At 45.2% G+C, this 27517-nt stretch overlaps 2 protein-coding genes across 2 annotated transcripts in view; both read left to right on the top strand.

The window, feature by feature from the left end:
• Positions 1 to 3872, top strand: part of sema4c (sema domain, immunoglobulin domain (Ig), transmembrane domain (TM) and short cytoplasmic domain, (semaphorin) 4C) — a gene marked incomplete at both ends in the record, with an annotated part of 53966 nt that extends 50094 nt beyond the window's left edge. The window contains 3 exons of the mRNA XM_083643975.1: positions 913 to 1070; positions 2639 to 2730; positions 2977 to 3872. Of these exons, the coding sequence (XP_083500101.1) occupies positions 913 to 1070; positions 2639 to 2730; positions 2977 to 3872 (1146 nt within the window). The remainder of the gene's footprint in view (positions 1 to 912; positions 1071 to 2638; positions 2731 to 2976) is intronic.
• A 7616-nt stretch (positions 3873 to 11488) lies between these two features.
• Positions 11489 to 27517, top strand: cdca2 (cell division cycle associated 2). The gene is made up of 15 exons (XM_083644534.1): positions 11489 to 11635; positions 12425 to 12602; positions 12895 to 13031; positions 13244 to 13409; positions 14532 to 14692; positions 15035 to 15199; positions 15729 to 15867; positions 17844 to 18172; positions 18639 to 18690; positions 19019 to 19093; positions 20655 to 20885; positions 21379 to 21524; positions 22161 to 22232; positions 23818 to 23971; positions 26303 to 27517. The coding sequence occupies exons 2-15, from the start codon at positions 12428 to 12430 to the stop codon at positions 27355 to 27357; spliced, it is 3057 nt and encodes a 1018-aa protein (XP_083500660.1). The 5' UTR covers positions 11489 to 11635; positions 12425 to 12427; the 3' UTR covers positions 27358 to 27517.

Below are 27517 nucleotides of genomic sequence, written 5' to 3'. Positions count from 1 at the left end.
GCAACGTTTGTCTTCTCGAGGAAGGTGGGAATTGAACACACCCCTGTAGCTTTCATCCAGCACAATAGCGCCGCCCCCATGTAGCTCAGTGATGCCGATTATCATATCATATCCCTGGAAAGACACAGACATGTTTTTTGCGATCCCTTGAAGGTTGCTTGAGCGTTGCATCACTCGTTCATTGGTATTCAGCGACAATAACAGTGGGAATTTGTCTTCTGTTCTTCTGTTAATACCCTTTATTCCAGACATTTAGAATCACACGTCCGTCGAGAATAGGCAGGCAGGCAGGCAGTCTGTGCGGTGCCACCGGTTCAGCACATGTTGGGTTTTTTTTTATCAACAGTGCCCTTTTCGGTATCAGGTGCAGCCTGGTGAATCCAAAACCCCCCTTTCACGATAACAGCAATTACAATCCATCACCACAGCGGGGAGCTGAACCTCTGCTGCCCCCGTTGCTTTCCCCCAATCTCTGTGCCCTGTCGGATGAGCCACTCTGCCTGGCGATGGTGGCGCGTCCCCCCACGGCTCTGCTGGCGTGTCTGCTTATCAATGCTGTTTTGACTGGGCAGCGTCCCTCAGCTCCAAAGCCCCAATGCTTATCTCATTAACGCTGGCTTAGCCGCGGCCACACGTTTTATACAACAGCTTTTGCGAAGAGAGCGCAACCCAGATTGGATTGGGAGGAACCACAATGTTATTGTAATTGAGAGTGATTATCCCATTATCTCCTCTAACCCCTCACTGAGTCATTATCTCTCTCTCTCTCTCTCTCTCGTTCTCTCTCTCTGTTTATCTTTCTTCTTGTTTTTCATCTCTCTCTGGATTCTGTCTCTGGATGGATGCACGGCTGGGTCTGTTCATTGTCCTCTTCCCCTTTCTCTCTCTCTCTCTCTCTCTCTCTCTCTGTAGAAGTATTTGTACATTGGCTCTCGTTCGGAGGTTCTCCAGCTGCCCTTGGCCAACTGCAGCCGCTATCAGTCTCAGCCAGACTGTCTGCTGTCCCGGGACCCCTACTGCGCCTGGGACAGCGAGGGTCGGGCCTGCGTCCGCATCGACCTCCACCGTGGGTGAGTGTAGTACCCATGCATTCACATGGTACACTAGGTTTAGACCAGGTCAGTGTAGTACCCATGCATTCACATGGTACACTAGGTTTAGACCAGGTCAGTGTAGTACCCATGCATTCACATGGTACACTAGGTTTAGACCAGGTCAGTGTAGTATCCATGCATTCACATGGTACACTAGGTTTAGACCAGGTCAGTGTAGTATCCATGCATTCACATGGTACACTAGGTTTAGACCAGGTCAGTGTAGTACCCATGCATTCACATGGTACACTAGGTTTAGACCAGGTCAGTGTAGTACCCATGCATTCACATGGTACACTAGGTTTAGACCAGGTCAGTGTAGTATCCATGCATTCACATGGTACACTAGGTTTAGACCAGGTCAGTGTAGTATCCATGCATTCACATGGTACACTAGGTTTAGACCAGGTCAGTGTAGTACCCATGCATTCACATGGTACACTAGGTTTAGACCAGGTCAGTGTAGTACCCATGCATTCACATGGTACACTAGGTTTAGACCAGGTCAGTGTAGTATCCATGCATTCACATGGTACACTAGGTTTAGACCAGGTCAGTGTAGTATCCATGCATTCACATGCTACACTAGATTTAGATCAGGATCGATTGAGGAGGAGAGAGGGAAGAGGAGGGACAGAATGTAGAGAATCAGTGGATGGATAAATCCAGAAGGAGGCAGTAATGCAACATAAAGCATGCCAACTGCCATAAAACACCACAGAAGAAGAAGATTTAAGATCAGGTGAGTGTAGTACCAATCCATTCACATTGTACACTAGATATAGATCGCTATGGGTCTTTGAAGGCCAATAGTGAGATTTTTTAAGGGAAGCTGCTGATAGTCAATATTGTATACTGTATCTTCAAATATTGCCAAAACAATGCAAAACACATAAAGATTTCAGTGTTTCCCCCGGAATTGTATTGTTATTGTTGTCCGGGTGGAGAGTTAGACCATCTTAGGACACAAAGTCTTCATTGAGACTTCAGGCAGAGTGAGCCAGGTTTGACTGTGGAGTAAAATCCTTCCTACACCACCCCGGGAACATTTCTCCGCTCAGCCATCTGATATAAATATAATCATAAAAGCATATTGACTAGTCAGGGAGGAACCTCCATCATATCGGAGGTAAACAACATTGACTGGGCCATATCTGATTTGTAATAAAAGGCCCGATACAGCTGTCAAATTGTATGAGTATATAGACATTTTAGTCATTGCTGACAATTTGTGTTTATCTTGTGTTTATCTCGTGTATCTTTGTTTTGGTAAGCGCTCTATAGATAAAAGGTATGAGTATTATTACTATTACAGATACTGTACAGTACACACAAACTGTGTGTGTGCGCGCACACACACACACACACACACACACACACACACACACACACACACACACACACACACACACACACACACACACACCTCCCTCTCATAGCCACCTCTGTACTGTACTCAATGGGCCCGTGCAGGCCGTAGTACTTGCAGTGGAAGTGTCCCCATTACTAAGCCTGGGCTCTGTGCTTTGCTCTGTTCCCCAAAGGCCCACCTCCTCGCTGTCACAGGACCTCATGCTGGAGAGGTTCAGCCGGGGGAAAACCAAGTTCGACAAGCCCGTCTCCATCCCCAGCCCCGGTGAGTACAGCACCACGCCTCACCAGTGGCCCCTTGTGGACGCTGAGCGTCGGTGCACGGGGCCGGTCAGCAGCAAGGAGTGGGAGACAGAATGAACTTGAAGTGGAATGAGTGAATAAATTAGGATGGATTGAGCTGAATAAATTGAATTAAGCGGAGGAGAGTTGGGCCGGAGGAGAATGTGAATGAGGATTATTACGGTTGACACTTGCCCTTTCTCCCCCTGTCTACTCTCTCCCTCCGCAGAGCACTCTCGTCTCCGCAACGTGACGGTGGTGGTGGGCTCGGACATGGTGCTGCCGTGCCAGCTGGTGTCCAACCTGGCGCGGCCCTGCTGGGTCCTCAACGACCGCGAGCTCCAGCTGGGCGACCCCGAGGCGGGTGGGCCGCGCTTCGACCCCACCCTCAAGGCCCTGGTGATCCCCGAGGCGGGCCAGCTGCAGGCCGGCCGCTACATCTGCTACTCGGAGGAGCAGGGCGTCAAGTTCCAGACGGAGCGCTACCAAGTGGCCGTAGTGGCCAGCGCGCCGGTCTTCATGGAGGCCCGCGCCCCCGACGGCAGCATGGGGCTGTTCTGGGTGCTGGTCATCACCCTGGGCGCCGCGTGTCTCCTGCTGCTGGTGGCGGCGCTCTACCTGCGCCGGAGGCTGAAGCTGGCTCTGGGCAAGGGGGCCGACATGAAGCCGCTGGAGAGCACCCTGGTCTACCCCATCACGCTGCCCAAGGAGCCGCCCACCTTCGTGCCCAGCAAGATGCCCACTGACGAGGACCGCTTCTGGGAGACGGGCGCCAACTACTACTACTCGGACGGCTCGCTGAAGATCGTTCCCGGCCACGCCCTGGGGCCCAGCAGTGTGAGCAGCACGGCGTCGCCCAGCGCCATCCCCGGCCAGCCCATCCACTCCCCCAGCCGCCTCAGCCTCACCAATATCCGAGGCTCCGGTAGCAACGGCTACATCCGCCTCAACCTGAGCACGGCTGGGGAGGAGAGGGCTAGCGGGGCTGGCGCTGGCGGCGGCGGGCTGGCGGGGCTGGGCGGGGGCGGGAACGACTACTCCAGCCCCTTCAAGGAGGAGCTGAGGCGCACGCTGCAGCAGAGGAGCGTGCTGCCCGACGCCAACCCCGAGGAGTCGTCCGTCTAGGCCGTCTACGCCCTCCTACTCCTCCTCCATTCCCCCGAGTTGGAAAAACGAAAACAACCAACCTACCTCCTTCCTTTCGAGGACGCCCGCGCTCGCTCTCTCTCCTTCGGCGACGATCTCTCGATTGCTCTCTCTCTCTCTGCCAATGCCTGTTTGGCTCCTCACTCTGTGACTCTGTAGACATTTATAGCACATACAGCATGTTAAATACACGCACTCACACATCGTGTCCACTGACGCACACTCCTGTAATTATTGTGTTCGGGGTGACCATGCAGTTTCAACTTCTTTCTGCTTCCACTGTGCAATCGCCACTTGTGTAAATGATGTATTTAAAAGGGCATACTGAACGCAGAGGAGAACACCTGAAGCATGGAAGTCAAACAAATGGCGTCGCTTGTTTTCTGAAGGGCACGCCTCTTTACGTTGAGTGGACCAAGGAAGGTTCTTGGCCTCTGCGCCGAAACCCAATGAGGAATGGCGAAAGTGCGACTGACTGGAAGTATCGAAACGGACTCGCTGTCCTTCTGTTCCTTTGAGACTTTTTGAGCTTACTGCACTTAAAACCGGAAGCGCGTCTTCCCCTTTTGTATTTGTGAGCCGAGAGTGTGAGAGACGTATAAAAAGGCTCATTGATTTTCGAAGCAAGATGACAATCATGTCCCCGTCGCAGGACAGAAAGGAGAGAGAGACAGAGAGAGAGAGAGGGAGAGAGAAAAAGTGAAATGAAAATGAAGTGAACTTGGCGTGGAAAGACACAAGGGGGGGTTTTGAATGAAGGACAATCTCTCAAAACTTTCTCTGCTCAATTTGTTTTGTTTTTTTCACGTCGTATTTGACCCCCGCAGGAGAAAGTCCGCGACCCCCTTCCGCTTTCATTTGTTGTGACGGTTGGTTTGAATTAAGACATTTCTAGTTGTTCTTTTTCTACGTCTTACGGACTACAGCAGTGTTGAAGCGGTGACGGGTGGCTAGCGCCCCCCCTCTGTGAATGATGAATGTGAGGGCCAAGCACTTACATTCCTCCAGTTAGCCCCGCCCACTCACCTTCAAACGCACCTTCACCTCCGACACATCACAAGGGCACTCCAAACCACATTTATTAGCGTCACAGTGACTAATAATAGATTTGTGTCTGTTTTGGTTCAGCCCGTTTGGACATTTCTCCACAGGGGGGAATAAATGTGATTTGCATTCGACTCTTGCGAGGCCACTCTTAACTCCAAATTGAAGTTGACATGAAGGCATTAGGCATGGAGAATGTAGGTGAACCCTCACTGTTGCGACCGATGTGGATGTCTCAATAAGTGCATTATGTTTTGTTGTGTTTGGTGAGGGTGGTAGCTTGCACTGCCAAGAAGGAACCCCCCCGCCCCGCCCCGCCCCACACTCACATCCCTCTGAATGCCAACCAATCCTGGACTACCGTGTGTTTCTGACACGCCCTTAAATCCCCTGAAACCCCTCCCTCTTACCGATGCCCAGAGACTGACCTGGGGCTACTGTGGACAGATACAGAGGAACGGAAGAGCACTGTAAAATACACACACACACACACACACACACACACACACACACACACACACACACTACATGCACACACACACATTACACACACACACACACACACACACACACACACACACACACACCCATCCATTACACACACATACACTGCCTGTGTTGATGGAGAAATGCGCCCCCTGACAGACTGATTGCTGCCCTGTTGACAATAGAGAGCCAAAACAGTGAAACATCACTTCCTGCTTTCTCCCTGTACCAGCGCTGCGAAAAATATGAATGGCGGCGGACGGAGAATAAGGTTACTTTTTTGATCCCATTTGAATTGGGCCACGGGGTGCCAACGCTCATTTTGTCAATTTAAAACGTAACTTTGCATGTCAAGAAAGTCGCAGTTTGTCGCCAAACTGTTGCACTAGAAGTTATAAATCAGAAAGACTACATACACTGTCGCCTAAGTGACGTCACTTTCTCTACCGGCAAAGCTGAAGACCGGCGACATGCCACGAGCTTCCACAAGCTATGTAGTTTTTATACGAAACTAACCCCTACGTTTCTGTTTGACGACAAACTGTGACTTTCTTAACATGGAAAGTTATGTTTTAAATTGACAAAATTAGCGTTGGCACCCCGTGGCCCAATTCAAACGGGATCAAAAAAGTAACCTTATTCTCTGTCCACCACCATTCATATTTTCCGCAGCGCTGGTACAGGGAGAAAGCAGGAAGTGATGTTTCACTTTGGCTCTGTATGGCTCCAGGTGTGGAGCAGCCATGAACCTGTCAGAGGTATTGTTCCACTTAATTAAATTCATTCACACAGACACATTCAAACAAAGTCCTTGCCTTTAACAAGTTCTATGTTAGCCTCTTGGCTTCCACATTGAGACTAGTATTAAGAATACATTTGTCTGTTCCTTTGACGTCAAGGAAATGTCTCTTTGGTCAACTCACCTGTCAAATGACACCAAAATCATCCACGTGTCCCCCAGTGGCTCTGATGCTCCATGCTAACACTTTAGCATACATACACTATGTTGAGTGATAGTAGGCCACTAGCATTAGCAACAGTAGGAAGACTGACCTTCCAGGGGAAAAAAAAGATTTATAAATGGCCTGTGTCATGAATTAAAACAATTATTATTTACAATGTAGCTGATGTAGCCAGGTTTATTTTTGGAGCTACTTAAGGTGAGCCATGTATTCACTTGCTGCTCAGTGACTTTTAGCTGTATAGTCTCCTTCACCTTCACTTCCTCTGGAAATGGGGAAAGTAGGCCTATTTTTTTTATCATATTTTATAGATTTCTTTTTTTTACCAATCTCCTACACACTAGTAGCCTGGCTCCAGACCTTCGAAGCCACGCCCACTCCACATTTGTGGATTATGAATTGACGATGCAGTCTGAATATCAGGCTAACACACTAGCAAACCTAGGCATATCTCATGTAGGACTCAGCATTTATCTTTACAGCTGCTACAAGTTCTCATTTTCTTAGTTGTTAGAATAGATCAATGCTAGTTGCCTACTATCCTGCTATACTGTATGCTAAAGTGTTGGCACGGAGCCCCAAGCCAATGATACACCAGGGACTCGATCCTGATTTATCTTCACGAGTTTCTTCTGCCAATGAAATAGCGCTAACATGAAAGCGATGTTAAGTCATATTGTGCCTCACTTGTGTCGTTCTGAACGCGGTTTGTCTCCCGAAGCACACCGACACAGAACAAAGTTTGCCGCCACTAATGTCTCCTTCGTCCACTAACGTCTCCTTCGTCCTCTCCCTGTGCTTTGTCCATCAGAGGTGGCTTTTGTGTCTTTTTTGGGGACGTGTCAGTCGGGACCAGTGGAGCACAGCAGGAGGGAAGGGGAGGACAAAAATACCTTCTTGTTTGTTTTTTTGCCCCACCATGTACAGACAGCTGAAGGAGATGTAGAATATTGAAATAATCCCAAGGTTGAAGAGGTACTCAGCCATCAGCACTCCCGTACTAGTGTTGCATGATCCTCTGCAAGTGGACTGTACATCTTTGATATGATTGTCCTTGTAGACGTGCAGCATTTTTGGGGTGACTTTCACAGACACTAATGTTCTCCTTGAAAAAACAACAACGAAAAGAAAGAATAGCCTACGTATGTCTGATTTCATGGTTCAAAAGTTGTACAGGAATCCATGGCATCTCGACATGTTTACTTTTGCCGTGCCTCTTCACCTTTCGGATAAGCCAAAGTAGACTGCAGTTGCTTTTTCTTTGAAACGCTTAATTTGATTTGATTTGATTTGAAGATCAATATGTAAGTCTCAGCAGTCCGTCCACTTTGCAACACTGAGCTGATGTCTGCAACTCCTCTGTATATTTTAACTTCAGCTTGACCCACCCACCCACCCACTCTCCCCACCACCCACCCTCTCTCCCCACCACCACCCTCAAGACCAAGAAGAAGAAAAAAGCTTGAGGCTGCTAAACTTCCTGTTTACTTCCTGTTTACATGTCAGTAATGATCTGCCGGGGACCCGATCCCTGATTCCCTCGCTTTATGAAAGGCTGCATAATTTACCAAAACTTTGAACTTGACCGAATCAGGCAGCCTCCCCAAAACCAAATGAGTAGCCGTTGATGTAAAGCAGATCAGAGATAGAATGTGTCCACTTCCTAGTCTTATTTCTGCTTTAGTAGCCCTGAAATCTTCCCTGAGGCGGCTATCTAAAACGCATCAGCTCTTCACATTGGTACTTCATTATGTCTTCAGATATTTTCTTTCTACAATTAGGCCTGTTCTATTAGTATTACAGTACCTCTTACAAAAAAGAAATAAAAACATTTTCAAAGGGATACAGGTTTCAAGCTTGCGGGAAACATTGCATGTGTGCTGTAGGCCTACTTTATGCGCTGTGCATCTGCTCAGTTCTTACATGTTTGTTTTGCCCCATAACAATTTCTCTCCCACAATGATTTCAGTTCTGCTGTTTTTTTTGTTTTTTTGTTTTTTTTTGCCGTTATGATTTGTATTATTCTATTATCATTTTATTTTTGCTCCATTTTTGCTTGTCGGTTATTGATCTTTTATGTTTGTTTTTAAAGTATGTTAAGTAACTTATTTCGCTTGTACAAACATGTTGATATTTATTATCATTGTACATATGTCCTTATTTTTTATATGTGTATATATACACAAATAAAAGTAGAGATATACTCGAATTGTGTGGCTTTGTTTCTTTGGACATCATGGAAAGTGATGCACATTGGATAATCACTATCAATTGCTCTAAATTAGATGGCCTAATGTATTTGTGCCATCGATTTATGAGCATTATCACATCCCCCAAATTATGATATTATAAATGAGAAGTGAACGTATCGTTACTCCATTTCCAGTCCCAATGTCATGCCCTTCCAAGCACAATTGAAAATATACACTTTAATATGAAAAAGACCCATATAGAAACATCTTGATTGACAACCAACAGGAATCCTGTTCGGCGGCTATTGTAAAACTATCAGTGCGCAATAAAGTACAGTATGAAATAGTGAATTGCAGCAGTCATTTTATCACAGTAGGCATCTCATTTGTGGGAGTGTATTTTCAAGTGTTCGGTCCTCTCCTAATGTCTGGAGCCGTCTCATTTCCCCCATGCCACACTGTGTCAGGCAGGCTTCCAGCGAGTTGCGTAGCCTTTGCCTGGTGTGGACAGAGCAGGCCACATGCTTCACGTGGTGACAGTCCCAGCTGTGGAGAGGGGCTCAGAGCTGCAGCTGAGCTCAGTGGACTCAGCTGGACCGCAGCCGCCCAAGCTCACTGTGCCTGTGTGTGATGCAGTGCCAGAATTGGACCAAAAAGGGTACTGGTAGTATCCTAATTCAGCAGTTGCATGACATGTATTGGATATATTCATGTTTCTACTAATATCTTGGTAATATATCCCACTTAAAATGTATTTTTGTAGGTCCTATACATTGCATTTCAATAAATAAATACTGCATAATGCTACAATAAAATCAATTAACTGATATCTGTTGATCTACAGTCAGATTAAATTGGATAATGAGAAGGAATGCTCATGTTCGTGTGTGTGTGTGTGTCTGTGTGTGTACTTGCTCATGCAGGTGTGTGTGTGTGTGTGTGTGTGTGTGTGTGTGTGTGTGTGTGTGTGTGAGAGTGTGCGTGTGCGTGTGCGTGTGTGTGTGTGTGTAGAAAGAGAAAAAGCAGGGAGAAATAGGAAATGATGCCTTGTCTTGGGATTTGTATATTTAATAGTAATAGAAGATCAACCAAGAAGAACAGCTAAGGAAGTTTAGCTCTCTCTCTCCCTCTGTGTGGCCCGACATCCCTATTATGTGTGTTTAAACCAATCAGTGATACGTCACCCCAAGTGACTTCCCCACAGCGAACCGAGGCGCTGATAGCTACCTGTCTGGCTGACAGATTGGGAGTTTCAATTTTGAGTATATGAGGTCAGCTGTGAACCAACAGACTGTGAGAGGGATGCAGCCAGCCGAGCTCCAGCTGTTTGGGTTTGAAGCCTGCCAGCAGCAGATGGGGCCCCGATACAGTTGAGGGAACAAGTTATGCGTCCAGTCCAGCTGTATCACTTGAAAGAATGCTGTATTTATTATTTATTTGTTTTAGGGTTTTTTTATTACTCCAAAACATCAAAATGATTGATTTTCCAGGCTTGTTCTAATCAGCATCTGGGCTTTGGAGCAGTGTTTACTTAGTATTAATTTATATCAAAGGGGAAAGGATTTGAACAGTGGGGCACAACAATCAATCAATCAAGCAAGTTTGTGGATTTTCTGAGAGCGAAGAGTTTCTTTTTGCATGTCCCCATATCCAGACCTCATCAGCTGGTGTAGGGATTCAAACCAGCCACAGTACAGTCACATGCCTGCTTATCTAATCTACTATTCTATTCTAACTACTGCCTCCCCCATCATTTCATGACATGTAGTTATTTTACCTTGCCTCGCCACAATGTGGTAGGTAGGCTATAATAGGAAGCCTTATATATCTGTTAAAAGATGTTAGGAATTTGTTTATAAATGTCATGAATGGAAGATCTCTCTATCTATCTAGGCCTATCTATCTATCTATCTATCTATGTGTCTATCTATCTATCTGTCTATCTGTCTATCTGTCTGTCTGTCTGTCCGTCCGTCCATCTATCATCCATCTATCATCTCTATCTATCCATCCATCCATCCATCCATCCATCCATCTATCTATCTATCTATCTATCTATCTATCTATCTATCTATCTATCCATCTATCTATCTATCTATCTATCTATCTATCCATCTATCTATCTATCTATATCTATCTATAATCTATCTATCATCTATCCATCATCCATCTATCTATCTATCTATCTATCTATCTATCTATCTATCTATCTATCTATCTATCTATCTATAATCTATCTATCATCTATCCATCATCTATCTATCTATCTATCTTATCTATCTATCTATCTATCTATCTATCTATCTATCTATCTATCTATCTATCTATCTATCTATAATATATCTATCATCTATCCATCATCCATCCATCTATCTATCTATCTATCTATCTATCTATCTATCTATCTATCTATCTATCTATCTATCTATCTATCTATCTATCTATCTATCTATCTATCTATCTATCTATCTATGTATCTATCTATCTATCTATCTATCTATCTATCTATCTATCTCTATATCTATCATCCCCTCCAGTTTTTATATCTCTATGCCTAAACACCCAACCTCCGCCGGCCCTCTGTTTATTCATTGGCAATTGGAGCGCACGTGTTATCTTTTCTGATATTCTCATTGGCCAGTTCATATGAAACGAGTTCCGTCTCCCTTCGCTCGGGTTAACAATACGGAAGTTAGTTCCAGCCAAATGATTACCAATACCTTGTAATTAAATGCGTCGCGTGTTATTACGCCCTAAATTATTGCGAATTTGTGAACACGAACATTTTCACATAATTATAGCGTATCTGAAATTGTGCAATGTTTGTTGTTCAGTAACATTATTTACTTTTCGCGGAGGGATCCATATCGCTGCCGCCCAGCAGGGTTGAGCGTTGTTTTTGAATCGCTTGCTTTCTACGCTGTTTTGGATTTATTGCCTTTTTGCAAGAAAAATAGCGTTTTATGGCCGGGTGTGTGCCATTATAGTTCATTTTAGGGAATATTTATGTTTTTATTTTTGCTGTTTTCAAGGGTAGATATCGGTATCATTTGCCAAGGTAAGTTTTCAATGTGCTCTCACAACTTAGCCCAGCGGGGTAATCTCCCAACATGATCTGTTATGCAGGTCATTCACCGCTGGACAGTGGACATATCTGGCTTGGTAGTCTCTCAGAATTCGACTATTTCACTCGTTGACCACTCGAATGAATGGTCAACGAGAATGAGAAACAGGCTGAGTCTCGCGTCGAGGCTAGCAAGCAAGCAAGCCATAGCGTGGTAACGTTAATGCTAGGAAGTTAGCTCGTGTGAACGTCTCGCCAAACTCAATTCAACATTAGATGTCAGTTGTATCTTTATCGGTTGTGACATATAACTGGTATAACGTTAAAATAATATGCCTCGGGTCAGGAGTACAGGAGAACTGTTGGGTTCACTATTCATTTCGGCATGTATCCGATACACTCAACAGCATTCATTATTATACATTTTCACTAAATTCACATGCAGCTCGATTTCCCCAGAAGCCCATATCAATTCGTAAAGGGGACTATGCAGTGTTATCCTACCAGGTACTATCTATGTTTACCAATATCCAAGGGAACAAGATTAATCAAGAACTGTCAGATTTATGGACTTTTGTCCATAGGTTTAATAAACTATCATGCTCTACAAGGGTCAGCCTTACTGAGACCCAGTATTATTATTATTACAAGTGGCTGACTAGTAAGCTGCTGCTTACCTTGGTAGCAAATTGTCACTGCTTTGCATGACCATGTGTTTCAGCTGATCTTTATATATATATATATATATATATATATATATATATATATTCTTTATCTATGCAGAACATGGCTGGTACTGAGGGAGATGAGAAGGCAGCAGGCCCGTTGCCCTCTTCAGAGGATGATTGCAACTCTTCTCTCTTGGGTACCACATCGTCCTCCCTGGATTTCTCCCATCTCACCCCTTCTCAATTTGGGATCTCCGCCCAGAGTTTCACCCCATCATCAGCAACCCACAAAGGTGAGCCCTCTGGTCTTTATTTATGCTGAACAAACTGTTGTTGCATGCTCTTCACAGACACCAGTGTTCCTCCATTTAACAAAACTGTAGGACTCTGCTTTAAAATTAAGGAATGAAGTATACAAAGAAAAATTGGTTTAGCATTTCAACCTGCGTTTCAAACACAAATTTGACCAAAGAAACTCAAGTTACCCTCAAGCTCCACTGATGCATAAATCGCAGAAAAAAACACTGACTGGGACTGTTTAGAGGTGACTGAACTTAAGTGGCTGTTTTCTCCCTCCTGCTATAGATAAGTCTCGTCTGGCCCAGCTAAAGGCAAGGCGTAGGTCCAATGTTGGTGCGCGGGGCTCGCCAGAGACAAACTCTCTCATCCGCTTCATGGCAGAAATGAGAATGAAGACCCCACCGACTCCCAAATCCCCTGAGGTGAGATGCACCTTGGAATACATACAGGTGGACCCACGGATGGTGACCCCTGCATGGCATGGGCCCAGAGCTGCCTACCATAATATTCCTGGCATGTGCGTGTGGAAGGGGTCAGATAGATCTGCTGCCTGTCACTGTAATTGCAGAAGTCTGTGACCCTGTCAAGCTGCATCGCTGAGCAAATATATTTGTTTTGCTGTCTCACCTCCCAGCCTGTCAGTAGCAGTCTCTTCTTACCCCGCTCCGCCTCGACACTGAGGCACAAGATGGCCACTTTCCAGAGCCTGATGGATGTGGAGGAGAGTGAGGTCTGTGGTCCGACGCCAAGGCAGGACAGCCAGCCTGGAGGATGCATCAAGACAAGAGATTATCTGTCTGGTGAGGCCGCCACATTGCCACAGGATTAATGGCTTCATTTCTCGTCGGGGATTTCTGCGTGATGTCTGGAGGCACCGTTCAAAAACAGTGATTTAAAGTCCCCCCTCATGTCTGAGCTTCACTGTGCAGAATGATGTATGTGCAGAGTTTGACACTAGAAGGCTGTTTTCACATTCATCTGCTGAAAGTTTCTCTGGGCTCAGTCAAAATCCAATTTTAGGGGGTGGGCCTACAAACATGATTTGTGGCATCACAAATAGCCAATCAAGACCAAAATTCAACTTACAAAAGTGTGATGTGGAAACTTGAAGTCTCCAATGCACGTACACTGAGAATAGACTTTACACTGATTGAGGCAAGACAGTGGTTCAATCCCAACCCTTGTGTGTTGATTCTCCTAAATTTGTTCTATTAAACTAACGTTAAACCGATTACTAAATGAATAAACAGTTTACGATTGAAAAGGTGTCAGTTTTCCCAGGACTTCCTGAGTGGTGCTCTAGTGCCACTGTAGATGGGCTGGCTTCACTGAATTATTTGTCAGGACTTTGCCACACAGAAAGTGGACGTTTGAGCCATTGATCCATGTTTGGTAGCTAGTTGGTTGGGCCATCGTCTGAGCACACTTTAGACATGCGTGAACGGGACTCTTCACAGAGTAGTGTCACAGATGACACCTGCCGGGGGGGGGACTAGTAACTAGTTGCACGTACCATTTTAGCAAAGGGCTTATGAAATTACTTGGAATATATATATATATTTTTTTTATCATTTTGCAAATACACTGTAGTAGGTGACATCTTGTGTCCCGCAGGACTGGAAGATAGATTCTGGAATTTTTTATGAAGGAACATAAGTAGATAGAAGTAGAAGTAGAGTACATTTTAGGGATTTTAACAGGATAATAATCATTTAAAAAAAATCTGAGAAATTATTATTCTTTGAATAATAATTTGTTTTGATGTGTGTCAAATACTCTTAAGGCCAATCTGTGTGCTGTTTCTGTTGTTGGGGTTTGATCGTGGTGGCGTTGTTGTTTTTAACCGTTGTCCCCCAAGTCCCGTTTTTCTTTTGTATGTTTATGTAACTTGGCTTGTTGATGGTTGGATTTGTTCCTCTCAGATGGGAGAAGCCTTGCTGGTGGGAAGGAGAACAGTCTGCCCGCGATGACACCCACACCCAGCAAGAGGAGGCGCGTGGGCCCCCTCAGGGACTGCAAGGAGGAGATTAGCGGGTGCAACACCCCTATCCTCCAACACATCAGCCTGAAGGAGCAGCAGGAGGTACAGTCTCACTCTAACCATGTACAGTACTTGACTGCTGCAAATAAGCTAAAATGTTTTACCTCTCTTAGTTTACTTGGTTCACTTAATCGCATGTTGGGCTGGTAGATCTCATAAGGCACTATGCAGTATCCTTTGACTACAAACATCAAAAAGGAGGGGTGGGGATAGCAAGCACTCTCTGTGCAGAATGCTTGCTATTCTTCCAGGGTTTTTTTGCACATTTGCACTTTTTTTCTTTCTTTTTCCTGTCTTTGGTTAAATTATATTATTTTAAAATCATATTTTCTGTGGTTGTGAGAATGAAAGCAGAGGAAACGTTGACCTCAATCATCTCCACAGGTTGATAAGGAACCGGTGACACAGGCTGTGACACGAGGACCAACGCCATCCAAGCAGATGTTGGAAGAGGCCCAGACTGTGCTATTCTTTCCACCCCTCCACCTTGACTTCCAGCCACCCACCTCCTGTGAGCTCCACGCCTGTTCCCCTACCAAGAACCAACAGGTTGGGTCCTAATCCTACCAAATACATTACCAGCTGCTAAAGGAAGACAGGCGTTTTTACCTTCAAAATAGAAGTATTAATTTATTACTGGGTAAATAAAAACAGAACAGTCAACTCACTACGGGTTAAAATTGTCTTTTTGGAGGCAGCAGATATTCCTCAAATGTTTTGTCTGTGTTCTGTGTATTTCGGATCACGCAAAAAAAAATCCATTATTGTGAAGGTTCTAGCTGGAAGTTTCAGTTTTATTCTGGCTGGCTTCACACTGCTCAGAGTTGGTGCTAATGTTTGCAGCTCCCAGTCTGCACGTGAATCGTTTTCACAAACGCTGTGTATAAATGCAGAATCAAAGACTAAAACGCAATGACAGTTTGCCGTTTTATGCAGAGACCGCTGTTGTCTAAACGTGGCCTTAAGCAGAGACCGTTGTCATCTAAACATGGCCTTAGAAATGCATTAAAGCTGTATGGAAACACGTCTACTATCTCTCTACTCTCTCTCTCTTTCTGTCTGTCCCCTTTCTCAACAGGAGAGTTCCTTTGAACAAATTGAACTCCAAAGCCCCAGCAGACCACAACCTGATGAACCAGTAGCCTCTCTGCCAGTCCAGCCTGCCTCCCCCCTCCCCATGCCCTCCCTCCCCTCTCTGCTGGAGATGAAGCCCACAGGTAAAGCCTTCGCCTTCTGTGGGCCATGCTAGAGTAACCAGCCTTTTCTCTTGCTTTAGCCCTGCCTTTGAGGCTTACCACACAGAGATACGCTCGCTACAAAGTATTCAGGCGGCTCACAGGGAGAAGGGCAAAGTTGCCATTTAAAAGAGGAAAAACCCTCATTGTGTGTGTGGTTAAATAACTACATTTGAGGCTCCTGTATTGGAGGTGTGTGTGTGTGTGTGTGTGTGTGTGTGTGTGTGTGTGTGTGTGTGTGTGTGTGTGTGTCAGTCGGCCAATATCAGCTCAGTAAGCTGTCCCAATATCAATGCTAATGACATGGGTCATTTACGTGGGTCAGTTAAGTTTTTGTGGACTTACCCTGTGCTGAACGGTGCTGCTGCTCGATACTAACGCTACAGGTATGGTCAAGTTAAGACCATCCGTCGCTGTTCACCGTTCTGTAATTCAGAGTTGGCAAAGTCAGCATAATATTCTGTCAGAAAACACGTCAGGTTCATCAAAGCACCGTGAAGTTTGTTGTTGCAGCGTAAAGCAGAGTTTTCTGTCTGTCTCCCTGACAATCATCACAGGGCAGCCTGATAGCTGCAGGCACTGTGCTAAAAGACATTGCTCCAGTCCGCTGCTCCCTTCCTCTTCCAGACGTGATATTCGGCCTCGTATCATGAAACTAGTGTTCTTCCAAATATAGTACAGATATTTTCAATCTTTTAAACATGTCACAAGCGTGTGACAGTACAGGAGTGTAAACACGCAATGTCAAATGTAATCGCCTTGAGGCCGGCAGCTTCGTCATCATTAGGGGCGGTAAAATAAAAAACGATCGCAGCACCGAACGTCCAGGCGCTTATTGATATTCCGGTACTGACCAATCAGGAACCAGTACCGGTCCTCTGTACCATCCCTATTCATAGGTCTAACACCTGTTGTTTAGGCGAGGAGCCTTGACTATGCATGTTAAGTGTCATTAACTACTACTACACTGTTGTTTTGTCTATAAATCGATTCTAAATCCGCTTGCTGTGTCTGTTAACTTACATCATAGGTAACTCCTCTTGGTTCTGAAATTGGTATTTGGTACACCTCTAATATCATGCGAATATATATATATATATATATATATACACAGTGTTGGGCAGTAACGCGTTACTGTAATTAGTTACTTTTTTAGTAACTAAGTAATATAAGGCGTTACAATTTCCAAAACAGTAATTAGATTACAGTTACTAATCCAAGTAACGCATGCGTTACTGCGTTACATCATTGCCTGCCAGAATGCAGTGTTTTCTATGTAAAAGAAGAAAAGGAAACATTTTATCCTCACGGACTCAGGTAGACCTGTCGCGCACACATATACGTCATAGTATGTGCGCGTGACAGCGTCAGAGCGTGTCAAACAAACCAAGTCAGAAGAAGGAGACGAGCAAGAGAAATATGCGTTCAAAAGCTGGAAGATTATTGTCCTTTGTAAACTATGTGCGAGCGGCTTGGCAGATGCTACCCATTTGCACTGTTGACTCGCCCTCTTAACGATGCATCATAGAGAAAATAGCCACGAAGAACAATATCAAGCTGCTGCAGCCACACACAGAGAAGGACGTTTGCTGGCTACCTCGAGAGAGAATATGCGGGGATGGAGCATAGGGATGGAGACTAAATTGAAGGCGACGCTGTGTGAGGTAGATTTTTTTTTTTTTTTTCTCCCAGCTATTTCCCCCATTTTCTCCCCAATTATACTTGGACAATTTATCCCCATGCTGCCCCGGTTGCTGCTCCACCCTCTGCCAATATGGGGAGAGCTGAGACTAGCACCATGCTGAAAATAGATTGTTATTAACAGAATTTCTCAAAATTATGAAATCCAATAGCAAAGCTACTTGATTTCCTGCCTTTTTAACACATTCAGTCAGATGGATACCAGTAGTGGAAGAAGTGCTCATCGGTACATTCTAGGTTAATCTCTCTCTCTGCAGGGGTGTGTGACTCGACAGCGCCCTCCACCGCGAAGAAGCGGGTGCGCTTTGGAGGTCCACTCTCTCCCGAGATCTACGACAGGTGCCTGCCCCCCAGCACCCCACTGCAAAAGGGTGGCACTCCAGCCCGAGCACCCACACCAGGTGGGGCCCTTAAGCTGCGCTCGCTGCTGAAGACCCCCCAGAGGAGCGAGCCCAGGACCATGCCGGCCCAGCCCAACTCCAGCAGCCCCTCTATGCTTGGTGCCTCGCCTACATTCACGTTAACCATGCCTTGCACACGCAGAACGCAACCTATGGGGGAGGACGTTGAAGAGGTGTTTGGAAAGGTAACACGATGCCAGTTGGTGATGCCACGTTGGTATAGCTTCTGCTGTAACAGTTCAGAATGTGATAGAGACCAGGTGTAAAAGACGTGTTTGTATGTTTCACAAATTTCTCTGGTCAGTAGTTAGAACAGAGATAATGCAACCTATGACTTTGTTGCCAAAACAATGGTTATGTTTACATGCATGCTAAAGTTCTTGTCATATTCGGGATACTCAAGTCTTCCATCCATAAACTGGCTTACGCAACCATCATATTTATAATGAATAATACAAAATAGATAGGGATTTGAGAATAAGTTATAAAAGGGGCATGTAAACAGCCTATCCCAAATAAGACCTTTACCAGGATGTGAGCCACTATCTCCTAATACTGTCTGCATGTATCCTAATACTGTCTGCATGTATCCTAATACTGTCTGCATGTACAGTATCTGTAGCTGTGACTCATTGTTTTTTCTGCTCCTAGATTGTCTTCCCTTCAATGGAGGAGCTTGACTCTGCGTTGACAAATGGTCCAGGTCTGTTTTTGCAGTCGCCTGTCCCTGAAAACAACCTGTGCAGCACGATCATACACTATGAAAACAACCTGTGCAGCACGATCATACACTATGAAAACAACCTGTGCAGCACGATCATACACTATGAAAACAACCTGTGCAGCACAATCATACACTATGAAAACAACCTGTGCAGCACGATCATACACTATGAAAACAACCTGTGCAGCACGATCATACACTATGAAAACAACCTGTGCAGCACGATCATACACTATGAAAACAACCTGTGCAGCACGATCATACACTATTCCACGATAACGGCACTTTCCATTTGTCATCTTTTCAGAAGGCACCTGGGGGACCCAGCCCTTGGATTTAAACACTGCTTTCCAAGAGGAGTCTCTTCGCGAGACGCTGACAGGTGAACTGCAGTCTTTCTCCTCCCTTCAGTCTTCCTCTTTCATCCTCACTTCACCTCCTCTCTTTACTTCTGCTCATCTCCACTGTCTCATGTCTCCCCGAACCTCGGTGACTTGTCAAGGTTTAACAATGGTCTCAGTGAGTGTCAAACGGTACAGCTCAAGAGATTTTTTGTGGGTTGTTATTTTTAAAAATGGCAAGGATTTCAGGTTCTTGTATGAACCATTTGCACTCATAACATGGGAGATGTCTTTATGCTTTTGTTTCCATGCCTTCCTGATCATTTCATGTCAATACACAACGCTATGTTTTATCCCAGGATGGGACATGAAATACAGGATAGTGAGTGTAATAAAATATGAGCCATGCAGCTCCTCTGTTTTGTTCATAGCTCAGGATGGTATTTAGCCAGATGGAGGCACCTAGTATGGTAAGACAAGCCCAAATGTGAATGCCTCTGCAAAGTGTGTTAGTTGTATAATAGATAGGTCCAAGGTAGACATTCAGTCATTTCCATTGTAGTTCCACAAATTCAGTCCTGGCTATTACAGATAGATTACTTGCCTGTAGTTGTCAGTACAAACATCCATCATAGCGGCAGCTTGCAGGATCTTCTAGCTCTGCTGATGGACTTTTAGGATTTATTTGCAGCGAATAATATAGAACATTAATATGTAGACAGTAAGGGTCAATATTTACAGTGCTCTGTGGGATAGTGTGCACAGAGCAAGTCCCATCTGTGATGTGCAGTATTTCACTCCCGCTCGCTTCTGACGGTTTTGCTCCTGTGACTCTCTCAATTTGAGCTTGTATCACACCGTTTGTTTCATAAAAAATCTTATTTGAAAATACATTTTTGGCTTTCACTGACGTCCTTGAAAATTAAACAAATATCAATTGAAAAAGTACTCGAATGTCCTTACATTTCATTTTGTGATGTCTGTATAAGGCTGCATTCATGCACCCTACAGCGCTCTGCATTGGCCCCCCTGCACTCCATTCATTGTTAAGGTGGAGGTGCGTTAGGCTACGGCAGTGGATGCAGCAAGGGGCTGCGTGAAAACCATGCAGCGGTCGTACTGTGAGGAAATACATTCATGCCATAATGGGGGGAGTGTTAGGGTTGCTGTGAGACATGTGGGTTTACGTGCGGATACTTAATGTCCAAGACACACTTGGTAAACTGAAGTCTTGATAACTAGGAACGCTGTAGCACTTGATAGCTGAGTCTGCAAGTTCGAAGATGGAAACTGTGCAGAAAGTTGTCGTGAGATGAATCTATGAACAACTGCAGAGGACTTGCAGAGCAAACCTTTATAGGTCCCGAATATGACATCACCTTGTGTTATGACATCATCGCCGTCTGTGACATCATCAGTGATCTATGACATCATAGTAGGAATGATGACATCATCTAACAGGGAGATGCAACCCGACGTCACCTAAACCCCCACTCACACACAGCTCTTGTCTGTTTTGCTAGCAATTTTTTGCTAGCAATTTTCCACTTTGGATCATTAAGTTTCATCTGATGGAATCTTTTGTTTGTCTCTCTGTCTCAGACGAGGACGAGATGGAGGAAGACCCTCTGACACTGCTACAGGAAGAGGAGGGCATCGGGCTGTCTGAGAGCATGGAGCTGGACCAGGCCCCCCACACCGTGCTGGTACCTGTCCACGATGACCCGCCACCGGTCAGAAGGAGACGAGGACGCCTATTGAGGAAGACCCGCAAACCTCGTCCCAACTCCACCAAGTCTGGCAGGGTGGCTACGGCCAAACCCACTGATACTGGTGAGAACACTGACAGCAGGCCCCATGGGTCCTTGAAATTCCTGAAAGTGTGCGAATTTGTGAGAAAAAAATCATCCTTGAAAGTTTTTGAAAATAGACATATTTTGAAAGTAGACATAGGCCATTGAAAGAAATACGTTGTGCAAGAATAGAAATTTAAGTTCTTTTGATGCATTTTTCTTTACTTAACTATTAGTAAATAGCAGGTTTTCCGGTAGCTGGTTATTTACCAGTAAATCAGTTAAAATCTGCCATGGGCACGGTATTACAGGGAAAGCTCATGATACAATAAGCGTGGTTGCTTGATATCGTGGTATACCTTCAAACGGTCTATCTTTATATCCCTAGACCAAACTAATACTGGGGTTGTGGGGGAGAGATCATCACTGACAGGGTTGTGCTACATGGGATCCAAATGCACAAATGGCTCCATAATTACTTACCCTGGAGAAATAATCCTTTGGGTTTTTTTTTTTTTTTTTCCAATCCATAGGTCTTGACCCAGAGCCCGAGGCCCAAACCAATGAGCTCTCCCACACCGATACCCTGGATGAGCCTGGACCCCAGCCAGGGACAGAAGCACCTGAACCTGCAGCTCCAATCCCAGCTCCAGCTCCATCGAGCAACCGAAACAGAACGGTCTGTCACGATCACTTTATCTATTTATTTATATCCACTTTCTTGGGAGAGGGGTTGCTGTTTTTCAGTCACACCCGGGTTTCAAATTCATCCAGTTGCCCAGTACAAACCACAGTCTCATACTGCTTGAGCAATTGTTAATATTACTGCCCTCGATTGAAGCTTTCACTGAGAAATGTTCATGCATACGCACACACAAAAATCCTAAATCTCCTCCCTTCCAGCCAGCACCAGAGCCCCACTCTGCCACTCCAGCTCGCTCCAGCAGCCGAAAGAGGAAGGTCTGCCATTATCACACACCTGCTCTCAACTAGATCTCACTCTGAGAATTCTCCATTTACGCAGCCATTTACTTACTAGAAGAGATGGTCTTTTTAATAATTTAGGGGTCTTATCACACTCCCATCTAATCTAGTGTTTCATCCCACCGGATCTGAACTTAATCACACAAGGATATCGTGTGTGTGTGTGTGTGTGTGTGTGTGTGTGTGTGTGTGTGTGTGTGTGTGTGTGTGTGTGTGTGTGTGTGTGTGTGTGTGTGTGTGTGTGTGTGTGTGTGTGTGTGTGTGTGTGTGTGTGTGTGTGTGTGTGTGTGTGGATATAATGCATCCTGATGATAGCTCTCTGTTCCCCCAGCAACCGGAGGAGAGTGAACCTTTGAAGAGGTCAACGCGCGCTGCTGCCAAGTCAGCGTGTGGGAAGATGAAGGTGAGTTGGCCGGGTCGCACTGTTTGATTTCTCTTCACACCGCTTCAACAAGGCAGGCGGCAATATAATCAATGGCTGCACAACTTAGCCTTAAGTTACTTAGCTTGACCTAAGGATGCCTGCGTATGCACATGCAGGCGTCCTTAGGTCAAGCAAAGTAAGGTATAGCGAAGTTAAAACATTGCACTTGGAGTTTCAGTGACAAGCCACGGCACTGTGGTCTTCAGGTGGTAAATTTAAGTTCGAATTCACTCCTCGAAACCTGGATGCTATCAGACACATTTTCTACAACTCACATCTGTTTCTTTACACAGTGCTGTCAGTGCCGAATGAAAATAGTACAAATTGCTTTGTGAACATTATACCTGACTCTTCACACCGCAGCTGCAAAGATTTGCACAGTAAATGGTAAATGGACTGTGTTTATATAGCACCTTTATCCAAAGCACTTTACAATAGCTCCCGGAATCACCCTCTTAGACGGAAATCCGCATATGAATTGCTGTACAGTGATGTATGGAGTGCTTATCTAAGTCTTTTAATGATTGTAGGGAAAAACTCTTGCATTTCCTTTTATAAATCACATTTCTGTTGCAAGCAGTGCTACTGTCTGGATGTAATAAAAGGTGTATGCCAACAGTATTGATGGCAGCTGCTCAACTAGGAAGCCAGACAGCTGAGGCCATATTCAAATAAAGGACTTATTCATTCAAATGCATTTCCACAAATGTGCCGTACGGTGCAACTATCAAATCTGTCCTCTGTCAAGTTTTTAAGTTGATTTATTGGACACTAGCAATGTACCCGGCATTGCCCGGGTTAAATAGGCACAAAGCAATACTACTGCGCCTTTTGTTTGGCCGGAAATGATGGTCGTTTCCAGAACTTTCCAGATGGTTCCCAGGACTATACAACCTGGCCTAGACCTCCCCCAGATCATAATTCATAACCCACCACCATGTAAATTTTCATCCCAATCCAATCCAGGGTGTGGGCGTGAAGTGGTTTCCCTGGATCATAACCCACCACCATGCAAAAATTTCAGCCCAATCCGACCTGGCATTTGGGGCTGTGGGCGTACGTCATAGAATCTATACAATAACAATCTATATGATAGATTGTTACAAATTTGCTTTAGGGTTTGAAGTATAGGGTTTTTCTTAAGGTTGATGCAGACAGTTTTCCACTTGACACTGTTGATAGCCAATAGATTTGATGCCAATTTTCAACATGTCCATATTTTGCACAGGATTTTATTCTTGGCACGGTGGAAAAGCCTGCTATACCATTTACACCATGGGACACAAAAAGTCTCCATTGAAAACAATAATGAATACTTGTGGGGAATCTGATCAAAATGTCGCAATATAATAAATTATATTAATTAATTATTATAATCAATTCAGGTTAAGGCCTTCCCATAGACACCAGTGTAGTATTGCTCAATTCTACAATAAATATAATGTAATCAAACAAACCGCATCATATCAGAGGTGGACTGTGCCAACTGGCCAATATCTGATCTTTAAAGAATGCCAATATAATATCAGTGCAAACCTACTCACCACGTGGAGTGTTTCTATAGGCGACCTCAACAAAGACTCGATGGAGCAAGGAGGTCAATCGCAGCTTGTATGGCTCCAGGGCGTACGCCTCGAAGAACCCTGGCCTCAGCCCAATCAGCGAGAGCCTGACCTGCACCGGTCCACCAAAGAAGTCCGTCTCCAGGAAGTGCACAGGTAAAACACAGGCACTGTCAGGGTGCTGCAAGTGCAACTATTGTAGTACCACATGCTCCTAAAAGTGTGTTCACACCACGCAACTTCCAATCCAAACTTCCGATTAAGAATCTTCAATTATCTTCACACATCCTCCTAAATATCTTTCCTGTATGAAACTAACAGTTCTTGTGGGGAAATATACTGATACCTTGATATCTGCAGACTTTATCGAGGGACCATGAAGGCGTCATGTGACAGGCTAGTTGAAGCCTGGAGGTGCTGCTGTTGGCAGCTGCGACAGTGTTTTGCTGCTATCAACCTTGTTAATCTCGCTATATTCTTCATCACAGCGGGTCATTACCCACTGTGCACTTAATCGTGCACTAGTTCTGCATAAGCACCTGCAGCTCTCTCCTTATTTTACTGACGTTCTCACTAATCACACGGCTGTTTACATGCGTTTCTGAATGGCTAGCTAGTTATTAGCATAGCTCGCTGTTAGCGATCATGGATGTTCTCTATCTGCCTCTCGGTAAGATATTATGTAACCGTGCTGCGCATAACATTACTTATTTGCGGAAGTGCATGGGAGAAGTCTCCCGCTAGTGTTGATGCCCAGTGTGATGGCAGAGAAACGTGTGTTTGCTGCGTCGCATGTAACGTTAGTTTAGAGGAGGCACACACACACACTCAAAAAGACGTGAAAAAATAATAATAATCGCACACTTTTGCGGTTATGTAATCGCACGTGCTGACATCGCGATTGCGATTAGATTAATCGTGCAGCACTAACACACACACGACACGAGGGAGACGAGATGAGAGCAGGATCATGCAGTTCTGCGTGAACGATTAGATTAATGATCGATACTCACATTTCTCAAACAAATTATTATATCAACCATGTCTGTTATAGTGTAAAACATTTTTCAGAAAAAGCTTAGACAATTTTCAGGACGATCAGCTGTTACTGGGAAACGAATCTACCAAAAGTGCATCACTCATGGAGCACGACAACCTCCTTCAGCAGCACATGAGGTATGCCTGCTGGCAGGGAAGACATATAGGCCTACCGCACGCGAGTCTAATTGATTATTTGAGTTAATAATAATGTAGGCTGTAAAGTAATCTACTTTACTTTTCATTTAAAAATATATATAAACATATGCCTTGTGTTATTTCAGGATAGCAGTGTGGATAAAGAGAAGGATTAGTGTAGACAGAAGAGTTAAATTAACATATTCTGCCTGTTTTAACAATAGGCTACTGTTTCATGTTAATTTTGGATGATTTAACATTGGCTGTAAGGTAATTTAACTGTTGCACGCTGAGCTGTGCAGCAGGCATGGGAAGGAGGAGGTAGGGACAAGAGGAAACGAGAAGATAATTTCGCCAGTTTGCTTTGATGTGCGCGAATGATTAGATTATGCACACTGGAACGTTAAGCAATGTGTGTACACCTCGCCCATGAGAGAAGGACGGCAAATGACTTGACACGTTTCACACTTGAGTCGCTCTGCCAGCATACCGGTCCTGTCACTACCTAGGAGGTAGTAAAAGATCAGCGATCGCGGGGGCGCGCTTGTGCCGGAAAACAATTTTCACACATGAAAGGCATAGACCACTTTCTGGTCATTTCCCGGTATAAAGCGTATGTGTGAAAATGGCTTTGTAAATATGTGCGTATCGCTGAGATGATCCGACTAGATTTTGGCACACCTTGCTGCATAGATTTTCTTGAAACTACTGACTGTAATCTTACGATTTTATATGCTTACTGATTTAAGATCCAGAGTTCCCATAAAACCACCCATGTGTTATGTGAAGAGAAGTATATTGACTTAATGACCTCATTAGAATAATTGGTTATGTTTAATATAATGGTGATTATGGTGGGGCATTACTCAAATGTCTCTTGTTATAAACGACCTCTTTTGTCTACTTTTTTTAAATTATGATTTACAATCATACCTAAGAGTTGAGGTCATGCCCAGCCTGATGCCTGTATCCACACTATTGCTAATATCTCATAGTGCATCATTCCTGCTAGTAATGATTGGTAATAACAGAGTGCTTCTGTGCTGTCGGGGGAAAAACCCTTGTAACTGCCAATGGGGATTTTTTCTTTTCTTCATGTGATTGGAATTTTACTGGTGCTGGGTAACCTTCCATGACAGTGGAATCTACTGGCAAACTTAAAAAAAAAAAAAAAAATCAGTGGGTGGGCAGGGGAAATCCTGAAAAGATTTGAACTTTTGGAGGGCCAAAGTTCATCTGCCAGCAGTGATATGTTTGATAGTCATCAGTTTGGCACCACAGTCCTAAGATTTCTTCCTCCTTTGCCCCCAGTAGCCCAAGACCAGGAGCCCCATCTTTCCCTTCCAAATGTGGGCGAGCTTACCAACAGTGACCCCGCCACTGGGGTGGCTGTAGCTCTGCTCCATAGCTGCTCGCCCACCAACAACAACACTCAAGAGATGGGAGACATCGGCACCACAACTTCCTGGGAAACCCTTTGGGAAGCCCCTGTTGAATCTGCAGCCCCCAGCAAAGTGGGGGTGTTACGGAAGGGTCGGAGGCGCTCGTGGCCCAGGCCGAGCTCCAGGGGGATTGCAGTGAAGGGACGGATGGCAAGGAAGGTCAGTGTCCCTGTTGACACCTGCCTCATTGAGGTGCCTGAGGACCAACAGGAGACTGGAGGCAAGGCAGATGAGCACTGTGAAGTCCAAACTACTACAAATCTACAGGCATCGGAGGAAACCTCGTCCAAACACATTGTGACTGACAACGAGGAAGTGGACATTGAAGAGCATTGTCCGCAGACCCCTGTAGATACACCCTGCATGGACACAGAGTTTAATGCAGACTGTCATGAAAGTCTAGATGCACCCGCTTCAGCCTGCCCACCTGTAGATGTAGAAATCAGCAAGACTGCGAGTCTGTCAGAGGAGGACTTGGCAAACGAGGGGAACTCTACACGGAGAAATGCCAAGTCTGATGTGAGAATGCAGAGCAGGTCTAGAGCCAGGAGGAGCTCTTTCTACTACAGAGTGGAGCAGGTGAGCCAGGCAGAGCAGCACCAAACAGACCATAGAGTGGAGGAGAAGGGAAAGAGAGAGCAAGCAGCTGTACAGCTGGACCCCCGCCCCCAGTCCAGCTCCGATAGCCAGGCAGAAGTGGCAGACGGCTTGACCATCACTCCCTGGCAGGCCGAGTTTAATGTGGAGGATGTGTTCAAACCAGTAGCCCATAGAGGGCAGCGCTCAGTTCGCCGCAGCCTGAGGAACCAAAGCAAAGCAGACCCCAGCAGTGGCAGTGTGGGCCTGGCCTGGCTGCCCCGGACCTCGCCCGACTACAACAGGAGGACCCGGGGCCGTCGGCTCAGTGCCACCCTGGCCCTCTAGCCTGCACTCTCTGAGGAGACGCCCAGTGAGCACCTCCTAGAACACAAAGGGACCTCCCCATAAGACTGCTTTTAATTTGCCAAGCCTGAAATCTGAAAGGAGGTGTCTGCCTGTCTTGAGTTTTTTTTTTGTTATCCCCAGAATCCGTTTTTAACAGGGT

This window comes from Poromitra crassiceps, assembly GCF_964638095.1.
Source record: "Poromitra crassiceps genome assembly, chromosome: 10".
In the NCBI taxonomy this organism is placed as follows: domain Eukaryota; kingdom Metazoa; phylum Chordata; class Actinopteri; order Beryciformes; family Melamphaidae; genus Poromitra; species Poromitra crassiceps.
Note: the sequence above shows the minus strand (reverse complement) of the source record. Positions and strands in the feature narration are given on the sequence as shown.

Bases quoted from the DNA above. Each gene is read 5' to 3' on its own strand.
- cdca2 (XM_083644534.1), top strand. From the start codon at position 12,428: ATGGCTGGTACTGAGGGAGATGAGAAGGCAGCAGGCCCGTTGCCCTCT. The intron at 14,693-15,034 runs GTACAGTCTCAC...TCATCTCCACAG, and splicing joins GCCTGAAGGAGCAGCAGGAG to GTTGATAAGGAACCGGTGAC. The intron at 22,233-23,817 runs GTGAGTTGGCCG...GTGTTTCTATAG, and splicing joins CAGCGTGTGGGAAGATGAAG to GCGACCTCAACAAAGACTCG.